Source organism: Populus trichocarpa, chromosome 7 (genome assembly GCF_000002775.5).
Source record: "Populus trichocarpa isolate Nisqually-1 chromosome 7, P.trichocarpa_v4.1, whole genome shotgun sequence".
NCBI lineage: Eukaryota > Viridiplantae > Streptophyta > Magnoliopsida > Malpighiales > Salicaceae > Populus > Populus trichocarpa.
This window is the reverse complement of record NC_037291.2, coordinates 2,639,855-2,651,390: the sequence shown is the minus strand read 5'-3', so window position 1 is coordinate 2,651,390 and position 11,536 is coordinate 2,639,855. Positions and strand designations below refer to the sequence as shown.

Sequence of the window (11,536 nt, the reverse complement as noted above, 5' to 3'; positions counted from 1 at the left end):
CTCCACATTCTTTTCCTTGGCACCTTAATTAGTTTTTTCTTTTCAAACCATTAATAATTTTAATTTATAATGAAAATTTTTTATTGTTTATTCTGATTTTTTTTTGAAAAAGCAGACTATGTATTGTCTATTTTAGTAATTTTTTATTTTAGCAAATAACATGTTGTTCATTGCGGTAGATAAATTGTCTTTTATTAGAGAAATTCTTGATAATCTATGATGAGTATAAAATTAAGATTTAATTTTTTAGACTTCAAGAATTATTTTCAACTTGTTTTCATAAAAAAAAAACCCTAAAAAATACAATAAAAATCTCAATAAATATTTCCAACCATAAAACACTTTCTAATTAGTTTATAAATCCAAATAAACCTAATCAAATCAAAATTCATTATTCCTAATCTATTTTTTGTAGGATTTAAAAAAAAAACAAACTTTCATTGAACTTTCATTTTTAAAACAAACATGTGAACACTAAGCTTAATCTTTTTTATGGTTGAAATATGATTGATCAAATACTCTTTTCTCTCTATTTTTTTAGCGACTTTATCTTCTTTTTTTTTTTTTGTTAATATCCAGAGATTAAAAATATAACAAAAATAAAGTTTTGAACTGAAATGTAAAAACTTAAAACAACATGTAAGAAATAATGTATCATTTACAATTTTAGGGATTAAATTGAAGTTTTAATACCTTTTAAAAAACAAATTTTTTTCTTTAAATTTTTTGTAACAATAACTTAAAATTCTATTTTATAAAAGCGAACTTTAAGTTAAAGTCAAAATATTCTATTACATAATAAATATTCAAAGAACATGTAAATAAAAACAAATTCCAACATTTAAAATCATTTCAACATAACTTGAAAAGATAAAATTAAAAATAAATGAAGTTTAATTGTCGAAGATTTCAGAAAACTAAAAGGAAAAAACTAACAATGAATAATGGAGGGGGAAAAAATATGGGAGAATGAAAAGTATTTCTACAATAAAACACCATCCTCTTTTATGTATTTACATGGTCAAGTTTGCTTTATCATTTATCTCTTTTTATTTTATATTATGTAATATTTATGGATTATTTTATTTTTTAATCTATTTAAAAAAGAACTTTAAATAATTTATTTAGATATTAACTCTAAATTTTAAAATTCGAGCTCGAAAAAAAAAACGTTACCAGCGACACCAGAGTGGTCTCCAAATTCCAAGTAGCTACAGAAACAAAAATGGGCCTTGACCCAATTCACAAACTGGGCTTAACTCCTAAGAAGTAAGAACATTTCACTTTCGCCACCTCGTCTACCATGCGTCATTCTCCGAAACAGAAGCCAGTTCCCAAGCCACGTGGGATAAACAACAGCGTTCTCCGGCTACGCAGGTAATTCCAAGAGTCAGCCAACATGACAGACGCAGTTGGAGGAGATCCGAAATTTCACTGACTGACTCAAAGGGGGGAAGTTTCCAAACTTATCGAGTTGATTTCCCTCGAAACAAGGGCCCCCCACCTTGTCAAACCACAAAATTTGCATCGGTGTCATTGGAATAGATCCATTGAAGAGACCAGCTCATAAAAAAGGTCCTTGTCTTTCATATCCTCTTTGCCACCACCACCACTACTGTTTGCGTCTATTGTCTGTTTGTTCTTTAATATCGTATCTGTATTTCACATTGTGGGCCCTTTTGTTCTCTGATTTTAGATCTTGAAGGAGAGAGGAGAAAAGAAAAATGGGGAGGATGGAGTTTTTGAAGATGAAGACTGATGATGAAGTCAGCGCTAATTTAATTGAGTCCGATGTCAATGAGCTCAAGGTTGCTGCTAAGAAACTCATCAAGGATGCCGCTAAGCTTGGTGGCTTGGGGTTTGGTACCTCTTTTCTCAAATGGGTTGCCTCCTTTGCTGCTATGTGAGTCTTTTTTTTTTTTTTTGCTTAATTTTGTAAAGTTCATTTCTTGATACAATATACAATATACAATATACTTTTGTTGAATTTCTGCTCTGAAATCTGAGAACACAGGTAATATAAACTAAGGATCGCATATACTCTGATTGTTTCATGTCTAGTTTCTTTGGGAATTCATTTTGCTCGTCATAAACTGGGCTTTGATCCTGGAGTTCAACAGTGAACAAGTAAATGACCGTGCCTGATACGTCTTATCTGCAATCTATATGAATCTGAACCCCATCTATTCCCATTGCGAGTGTTGAATTCTTTCTGTAAATAATTAACTTATTATTAGATGTTCTGTGCAGTTATTTGTTGATATTGGACCGGACAAACTGGAGATCCAACATGCTGACTTCACTTTTAGTCCCTTACATTTTCTTTAGTCTTCCTTCTGTACTATTTAACTTCTTCAGGTGATAATCTTCTGTGATATTTAACCTTTTCACTTCGATTTATTTTGGTTTTATCTTCTACTGAGCTTGATTCTATGCATGTCCAAATTATTCAGAGGGGAAGTTGGAAGGTGGATTGCTTTTGTTGCAGTGGTTCTCAGGCTCTTCTTCCCACGACATTTTCCAGGTTCAGGCCCAAATTGGTTTCCTATTGATCTTAGTTTTTAGCAGAATGCATTGCTTGCTTGTGTAGCCTTGCCATTCTTTTTTCTGCACCAGCCACCATGTTTGACAGGTAGCAAAGTTATTGAGAAAGAGAACCTAAGTTTTCCGGATTACTTGAAACATTTTTAGAATTGTATTTCCCAGGTGCCAAAATTGATCGGCACATCTGAGGCTAGGCTGTTTATTCTATTCAACATTTCCTGAGGTTGACTGAATTCTTGTGTGAGTTAAATTATCTAATCAACACACTTCAAACTGTAATTTTGCTATTTTTCCCAGTCAATGTGAAATTGCAAAGGCTAAGGATAGTTTGCAGTTCCCCGATACAGCCTGTGAACCCCTAGCTCCATCCATGCTCTCTCCCTCTCACCCCCACCCACCCGTACGCTTGCTGAGAGAAGAAACAATCTTGTAAACATTATCTTTAAATTCATATTCCCATTTGAAGACTATGATGGTTCTTTCACTCTTTGGATCAACTACTAACTAATATAATAAAAGTGGAGGTTCGCCATTTCTTTTTCCGCAATTTGATTTCTTATTGCTATATGTTGATCTGTTAGATTAGAGATGGAAAATTCGATTTGGTGGTCTAACCGATATTTGTTTTGTCATTGAAATTGTGCCATATTCTCCCCCAAATACGTGGATTCCACAATAGATTTTCATTCTTGTCTCAGTATACTTCTAAGTTATGACATGTAGAAGTAAGCTGTCAGATATTTCAATATGTGAGACAGCTGTTCATGTGTGAAAACTTGCTGTATCATTCTAAATTATATTTCTTGTAAATCTCTCTATTTACCACTGCTGATACTCTGCAACAAAATACGTGATGCTTCATGACTATAATAACTATGTACCTACTGCCTGCACTGTTTGTAAGAAATGCATGCACTTTGTTGACTGTAACTATATCTTTGCTATTGTCCATTGATGTAATACTTTCTGATCATTGCCATGTACAGATTGGCTGGAGATGCCAGGATCAATAATTCTTCTTCTGGTTGTGGCTCCAAATTTCTTTGCACACACCTTGAAGGGGAGCGTGGTTGGTGTCTTCATATGCCTTATCATTGCTTGTTACCTATTGCAAGAGCACATCCGGGCATCTGGTGGATTCAGAAATTCGTTTACACAGCCCCATGGAATATCAAACACTGTTGGGATTATCCTTCTGATAGTTTATCCTGTGTGGGCACTAGTGCTTCACTTCTTGTAGGCACATTAGCCTGCAGATTGGAGCAGTGAAACTGTGACTACACTGCAAATTAAAACATTCATGCTGTGTTTAATTTATATTTTAGATATCAAATAATACTATGATTTGGTATGCATCGACAGTCGGTTGTTCATAAATTCTATTGAACTGTGCATCTGTTTGCAATAAAAGAACTTTTGTATACAGTTGATGTAAAAGAACTGTTGATTGTTCACTATTTGTCAAGAGACTGATCAATGGATGTTGGAAGCCTCCGTTCTCCCTCCTAAGTTATATTTCCAATGCAATTTTACTCATTTTAAACCTGGATTTGATTAAAATTTGAAATCAAAGAAAAAAACAATTGAGTTTGTGGCAATTTCATAATCATCATTATAGTTATAAAACTTAGTCATCATTATAGTTATAAAACTCAACTAATGAGTTAACTTGGAAATGAAGTAAGGTTACTTAGGTTAGTTTGCACTTTACACTGGTCAATCTTAGAGTCAACCCTAACTTTTGACTTGGTTTTCAGGCTGGATCGACACAAGTCTAGTTGATCATAGTAGTTGTTTTCATTCATATCTAGGTATTACAGGCGCATTCAGAGTTTGAATCATGAGTGCCCAAATTTACAAGCTCAGATTCTTTTATATTGGGCCAGAGTTTGCAAGACATTTTTAGGAGGGGTAAAGGAATCGAACTAATTCTGGATCCTTGAGCCCTAATTCTATATAAAATGTTTTATGTAAGCTATTTTTAGACACCCCTTTAATTCAATTTATCTTTCAATTTCTTATTTCTTTCTTTACGTATTTTTTTTTTAATTCTATCCCTAATTATCTAACCATTGATTGTAAGTTGAACTCTTAGGGTTCTATTTATAGAAAAAAAAAGTTTAATAAACTATAAACCATTTAATATAAATAAAACATATATGATATATCACAATTTTTATTGGTAATTTTATTATATATCAAAAAATCAATAATAAAATTTAATAAAACACTATCCAAATACTTTAAATATTTATAAATACAATATAGTAATAAATTATCAAATATTATTTTTTATCTTTATAAAATTAAACAACTTCACAACTAACATCACAACACTGCATTAAATAACTGTTTAGAAGTGTTATAAACTGTTTTTTAAAGTGTTTTTTTGTTAGAAAATATATTAAAATAATATTTTTTTTAAGATTTATTTTTAATATTAATATATCAAAACATTCAAAAACATATAAAATTATTAATTTAAAACTAAAAATATATAAAAAATCAAAATTGTTGAGAAACATAGTAAAACCACAGTCCTAAACTTCCCAAGTAAAAAACAAAAAAAAAACCATGGTTGTTCACCGACTTGTCAAACGGTTATGGTTGGAAGAGCGGATGGCACCCTGGTAATTTCAGCGCTGAAAGGCAAGAAGACCCTAACCCTAGTTCTCTTTCACCTATATATAAAAAAGCAAAGGCCTCGAATAGTGCTAAAGAACTCATGGTTATGGAGCCAGCTAACTCATGCTTTCGTTTTTCATATCAATCATATTCCTCGTTTTTCTCTTTTTTCAATCAATAATGATGGATTAATGATTTCTCGGTGATGAAGAAACACAGATGACGAGTCTGATCATTTTTCCATTCTTTCAAATTGTGAGGACAATTCGAGGCATTTGTCTGAGAGAAATCATCATTCCCTTTTCCTTCTTTTTTTTTTTTTTGAATAATTTTTTATTTCTGGGTCATTTTCGATCGTCTTGGGTTGTTGATTTAAAAATGGAAATGTCGAGAGGAGGGAGGGGCGGAAGGATGACGCAGCAATGATGAGAAAGCAATCTTAGTCTCTCTTTAAGCATTGAGGGTTTTACCTGTGATTGCATTTCAAGCACTTTTGAGCTGCTCTCCTTCCTCTTCAACCTCCAAACTTGGTGCCTAACTAATAAAAGGTTGGATTTTCTTCGCAAACAAGATCAGTGTAGGACCAAGGTAGATCTAAAGCTGAGTTTCCTTAGCATCATGGTTTTCGGTTAGCCCTCTGTTTCTGGATTTATATCATCTCGCTAATGCTTGTGAGGGTGCCAAGGCAATATTGCTTCTGTGTGCACGAATCTGCTCGTCTGTTTAAGTCTTTGCAAAGACTGTACAAAGATTTCTCCTTTCACCTACACTTTGCCGGGCAAAATGTAGATTAGGTGTTAAAATACAATCTTAGTGCAGTTGGTTAGGGCGCCGTGCTGCTAACGCCGGCGTTCCGGGATGGAAACCAGTTTTGTCTATCTGAAGGAGTAAATTATAATTTAGTCCCTATTATTTAGAAAACAAACTAACAGGTCCTTTTGGTTTAAAACACTTAATTTTCAGCTCCCATGCTCTTAAATATGTTTCTAAATTATCCCACTAAAGTGTTTTTTATTCCTCAAACACCCTTCTTTCCCTAAATAAAAGGTTTAATTACAACCTCACATGGTATTATGAAATTACATGAATAATAAACCGGGAGGGAAAAAAAAAAGTTGAGATAAAAATGAATTTTATTAAAGATACATGAATAAAAATATAAAAATAAATATATTTTTAAAAGTTACTCCCTAAATAAAAGTTTATTTTAGAAAGTTGACATGTGATTAAAGAAGGTTATGTTTAGATTAATGCTTTTTTTGTTTTAGGGTTTAGGGATTATTTGTTAATCCTTATTATATGATAAAATATACACATCTAATTAAGTTTTTACTACGTGATAAAATGTACAGCTATAATATTGAGATTGAATTTGATCTTGAGATTTCTAGCAAAAACTATACTTTACTTTTATTCGTGGAGAAAATTCATTTATACTCCAATTTATATTTTAAATATCAGAATTTGCTCTTTAACCTGTTTTGTTTCTTTTAAGTAGGTACTATGACGATATTTATGCTTTGATGATCTGATTTGTTTGTTTTTTTTTTTAATTTATCGTTCATAAGCAATGAAATTACTATTAGCAAATGTTATTTTCAATTTGAGTTTCATTTTTAATGATATGGTTATTATTACGTATTATTACCCAACAAAACAAACAACAAGGAAATGTTTTTTCCAGCCCTTTTCTTAATAATGTTTATAATTTTAGTAGTAAAACAATTGAAATTTTAGTATTTTTTAATATTTTTTTTAATTTGAACCCTTTTAATTTTATTTTTTTACTCCGTCCCTGTTTATCGTTGAATTAAAACAATAAGCTAAAATTTCTTGGAAACCAATATAGTACCACACTTGAAAACATTATTCACTAAAATAATATAATGATGTTTTTGCTATTCTACTAAAAAAACTTAACACTGATTTTTAAAAATATTAAAGTCCTTTCACATGATTCATCTATCATTACCAAATTTACCGAGAGTAAATAAGTTTTTTTTCTTTTTTATTGCACCATGAAACTATCAAAATACCTTTAGAAGCAAAAATATTAAACATGGTGTTAAGGGGTATTTTTTTATTTTCACAATTGTTTTTTTGTTATTATAATGTTAGCCGAGGAGAAATTTGGTATTTAACCAAATATAAAAAATAATAAATAATTAAAAAACACGGTGAAATAAGTAAAATACCCTTAAAAGCAAAAAAATTAAATGTGTAATCAAGAGGCTTTTTTGTCTTTCCACATTAGGTTTTGTGCAATTATTAAGTCAAATCAAGGGTAATTTAATATTTGACTAAACGATAAAAGGACAGTTGCATGTGGGGAACCTAAAGGCTTATAAGAGGCGCCCACACCCTTCAAGTGGCACGTGCGGCGCCTCCCAGCGTTCAAAAATGTTCATATGTTGTGTCATTGAAATCTTTACCACATCCTCTTTCCGGTGATGCGACACGTGTCATAGTTGGTAGTTTGGTTTGTTACCGGTTGATTTTTTTTTCTTCTTCTTTTATCTCTCCTCCTAAGAATTACAATTTAGCTATCTTTATTATTGGTATTTCAATTTTGATTCCTTATTCTTTTGATTTTTAATATTTCTTCTTGGTCTTTTTATAGAAATTTGATCTTGGTTTGGAACTTTGTCCATCAATTACAATTTGACATATATTGTTATTTTCAAGTTGGTCCTTATTCTCTTGATTTTTAATTTTTTTACTTGGCACTTTTGTAAATGTTTCATTGGTTGTCAATTTTATCATTCAATCCAAATTTATGGTATTATATTTTCTAATTTGGTCCTCATTAACTTGATTTCTAATTTTTTCTTGGCTCTTCAATTCATTTTAATTTATTTTCAATTTCATCATTCAATTCAAGTTTAAGGTATATTATTTACAAATTTGATCTTTATTCTTTTTATTTTTTTTCCTTTTGGTAAAGTGTTTTTTATTTTCAATTTTACCCTTCAATAAAAAACTTGCTGTTATTTTTATGTCAATTTTGATCCTTATTTTTTTTATTTTTACAGTCTTTTTGCTAAATTGACTTTTCTTTTCAATTACACCCTTCAATTCAATTTAAATTTTATTTTATATTTCAATTTTGATCCTTATTTTTTTAATCGTTAGTTTTATAATCCTTTTATATAATTAAAATTATTTTTTAGGAATTGAGCTCCATGGTTTTTCCAGATAAGGTGTTTCGAGTCTAATGACCCGGGTCATGGGTTTTAAAAGTTAAGATGGGTTAATATATTTTTTTAAAAAATTAGGCTTAATAATACTCTTTATTTTTTTTTATATCATGTTATTCCAATGTCATGATCTAGACCGTGAGTTTCGCAGGATATCCCATGTTAGCTCAACCTTGATTACTTGCGTTACAAGTTTGTAATGCCAACTTAGATTGACTAGGATCATTTTTTTTATATTTTTTTATCCTATTTCATTCTTCTGAATTTAATGGGTTGTAAATTGAGTTACATCATTTGTCACCTGTTGAAAAAAACTTTTTTTATCTAGGTTATCTTGATCACTTTTCTTTTTAAATTTGATCTATTTACTGTTATTATCTATTTTTTTCATCTAATTTAAACATAAAGTTAACTTATTCGACTAATTCAGGTCTATGACATGAGCCACATATATTTTTTTATTTTTTAAAAACATGCTTGCAACACATAAAACATTATTTTTTGTGTATAAAAATTGTCCAGTCTCGCGGCGAAGCGTGAGTACCGCATAGTGAATAATACTAAATTCATTTGAAGTTTTTTCATACCAATAACTTTATTTTTGTGATTGTCAATCTTTATGGTGCATTTATTTAATCCAAATTTTCTTAATTCATATGTTGAATTCATTTAAATAATGTTTCATATGATTTTATATTTTATATTTTATAATTCATTAAAAAATATGCATATTTCTAAAAGAATTTGAGAAAATACATTAAGCAGTAATAATAATAATAATAATAATACAAGGGATCTAAAGATTTGAAATCATATCTTGATCTAAGAAACTTGCTATAATTCATATAAAGAAATTGGATAAAATTAATTCTTAAAAAAAAAAAAACTACATAATAAAGGAAATAAAAGTATAATAATCCAAAGCAACAAAGGTTTGTATCTTGTATTTATGGAAGGTGCATGAGCAACCAAGTGTTGGCAGGCCATGGATTTTTTCTTTGGCAACAATGGGTCTAAAAACCACATATTCTTTGCAGTGGGGCCGACAAGATATCTAATCCATCATCAACATCATCTTCATCATCCACTCTGATAGAGAGAGTATCTTAATCCCAAACCTGATACTTGCCACATGGCGGCCTAGAAAACCAGAGACATTACCCTCGCTCAATCAGCCAATAGGAGGAAGCCTTATCCTATCTCTTATCTTACTCACACCAAAACCAACCAGCTTAACTTGCCACTCCTCCCAGCACAAAACACTTCCTCTTGTGGTCAGTTGTTAAGCTTGTTTTTATTTCTAAGAACTAAAATGGCAGCCTCACTGCAAGCAGCAGCTACACTGATGCAACCCACCAAGGTGGGTGTGCCTTCTAGGACCAGCCTTCAACTAAGGTCTTCTCAAAGTGTTTCCAAGGCTTTTGGCTTGGAACCAGCTAGTGCTAGGATTTCTTGCTCTTTGCAATCTGACCTTAAAGACTTGGCTCAAAAGTGTGTAGATGCTAGTAAGATAGCTGGTTTTGCTCTTGCTACTTCAGCTCTTGTTGTCTCGGTGAGTATGTCTTAGTCTGATGTTTTTGAACTTCCAATGGTTGTATGATCAGATTAATGTTAGACTATAATTTGATTGGCCTGATAATGTCCTGACCCTGCCTTGTTCTGTGTTTTTTTTGTACACATACTGCCCTCTTAATCATAGTATAGTGTTAATGGACTTGGTTTAACTGCTTATTTTCATGTAAGATGACTAGGAAAGGAAGAAGTATCTATCCTTTTGAGAATTGATAATATTGTAGCAAAAACTTCATTTTGTATGATGATTCTTTTAGTTTAGGATCACTGTCTAGGCTCAATTTTCAGATGTGATTAAAAGCAGTGGAAGTAAACAGTCCTAATTTGTGCTGCATGCACTGTCCACATGTTATACTGTTCAGAACTTGACAGGAGAATTTTAAGGCCAGGCCCTCGTATTGTTCATTTCCATCTCTCATTGGCCCTGACACATTAATAACAATGGTATTTGAGTTTGAGGGTTAGTGCTTGATCAACGAGGAATTAAAGAAGAAATGCTTAGAGAGCTTAGTTTGCTGAACTTTTTTTTTTTTTTTTTTTAAGATTTCAGTGTTACATTGAGGAGTAAATCTGACCCCGGAGGTGATCGCTTTTTGTATTTCAGGGAGCAAGTGCTGAAGGAGTTCCGAAGAGGCTGACCTATGAAGAAATCCAGAGCAAGACATACATGGAAGTAAAAGGATCTGGAACTGCTAACCAATGCCCAACCATTGACGGAGGACTTGATTCATTTGCCTTCAAGCCCGGCAAATACAATGCTAAGAAGATCTGCTTAGAGCCAACTTCATTCACAGTCAAGGCTGAAGGTATAAACAAGAATTCCCCACCTGATTTCCAAAAAACTAAGCTTATGACACGTTTAACCTACACTCTTGACGAGATTGAGGGACCTTTCGAAGTCTCTTCTGATGGAAACATCAAGTTTGAGGAGAAAGATGGCATTGACTATGCTGCTGTGACTGTTCAGCTACCTGGTGGTGAGCGTGTGCCTTTCCTTTTCACCATTAAACAGTTGGTTGCATCAGGAAAACCAGACAGCTTCAGTGGAGATTTCCTTGTACCATCCTACCGGGGCTCTTCTTTCCTGGACCCAAAGGGAAGAGGTGGTTCAACCGGTTATGACAATGCAGTTGCATTGCCTGCTGGAGGCAGAGGGGATGAGGAGGAACTAACCAAGGAAAACATCAAGAACACCGCATCATCAACAGGTAAAATCACCCTAAGTGTTACCAAGAGCAAGCCTGAGACCGGAGAGGTCATAGGAGTGTTTGAGAGTGTCCAGCCATCCGATACTGATTTGGGAGCAAAGACCCCAAAGGATGTCAAGATCCAGGGGATCTGGTATGCTCAGCTTGATCAATAGAGCTCTTCTCGTATGAAATCTGTGCATTTATTCTTGGTTCGGATTTTGCTACATGTTCAAGATGCTGCTAAACTTTTCTGTGACCCCAAAGAGCTGCACTAATATATTTTATCTTGTTTGTATATTATCAAGCCTCCATGTAATAATGTTCGGAAATTAAGGTCCATGGTTAGATAATTGCAGGTTGTGGGAGCCATGTGGTAAAATGTCTAACCTGCTGCACTCTACACAGAAC

The 11,536-nt window shown here is 32.4% G+C and overlaps 2 protein-coding genes and 1 non-coding gene across 4 annotated transcripts; all 3 read left to right on the top strand.

Moving 5' to 3' along the window:
* Positions 1 to 1,306: 1,306 nt before the first annotated feature.
* LOC18101203 (cold-regulated 413 plasma membrane protein 2) lies at positions 1,307 to 4,053 on the top strand. Of its 2 annotated transcripts, XM_024605027.2 has the most exons (5): positions 1,307 to 1,575; positions 1,697 to 1,903; positions 2,251 to 2,358; positions 2,454 to 2,524; positions 3,531 to 4,053. In XM_024605027.2, the coding sequence occupies exons 2-5, from the start codon at positions 1,725 to 1,727 to the stop codon at positions 3,782 to 3,784; spliced, it is 612 nt and encodes a 203-aa protein (XP_024460795.1). In that variant the 5' UTR covers positions 1,307 to 1,575; positions 1,697 to 1,724; the 3' UTR covers positions 3,785 to 4,053. The 2 variants fall into 2 exon arrangements, with proteins under 2 accessions (XP_024460795.1, XP_052310307.1); XM_052454347.1 differs by lacking the exon at positions 1,307 to 1,575 and having other exon boundaries at positions 1,588 to 1,903.
* Positions 4,054 to 5,366: 1,313 nt separating this feature from the next.
* Positions 5,367 to 5,457, top strand: LOC112328284 (small nucleolar RNA SNOR75). The gene has a single exon (XR_002983039.1). It is a non-coding gene; the product is annotated as a small nucleolar RNA SNOR75 (small nucleolar RNA).
* Positions 5,458 to 9,502: 4,045 nt separating this feature from the next.
* On the top strand, positions 9,503 to 11,478 carry LOC7473131 (oxygen-evolving enhancer protein 1, chloroplastic). The gene is made up of 2 exons (XM_002310152.4): positions 9,503 to 9,918; positions 10,543 to 11,478. Exons 1-2 carry the CDS (start codon positions 9,679 to 9,681, stop codon positions 11,299 to 11,301), a joined length of 999 nt encoding a protein of 332 aa, XP_002310188.1. The 5' UTR covers positions 9,503 to 9,678; the 3' UTR covers positions 11,302 to 11,478.
* Positions 11,479 to 11,536: the final 58 nt, after the last annotated feature.

What these genes read in the sequence shown, in the direction of transcription:
- LOC18101203 (XM_024605027.2), top strand. Translation starts at nt 1,725, where the DNA reads ATGGGGAGGATGGAGTTTTTGAAGATGAAGACTGATGATGAAGTCAGC. An exon ending in GTTGCCTCCTTTGCTGCTAT is followed by an intron (nt 1,904 to 2,250) that starts GTGAGTCTTTTT and finishes TGTTCTGTGCAG; the next exon opens with TTATTTGTTGATATTGGACC. An exon ending in GTACTATTTAACTTCTTCAG is followed by an intron (nt 2,359 to 2,453) that starts GTGATAATCTTC and finishes CAAATTATTCAG; the next exon opens with AGGGGAAGTTGGAAGGTGGA.
- LOC7473131 (XM_002310152.4), top strand. Translation starts at nt 9,679, where the DNA reads ATGGCAGCCTCACTGCAAGCAGCAGCTACACTGATGCAACCCACCAAG. An exon ending in CTTCAGCTCTTGTTGTCTCG is followed by an intron (nt 9,919 to 10,542) that starts GTGAGTATGTCT and finishes TTTGTATTTCAG; the next exon opens with GGAGCAAGTGCTGAAGGAGT.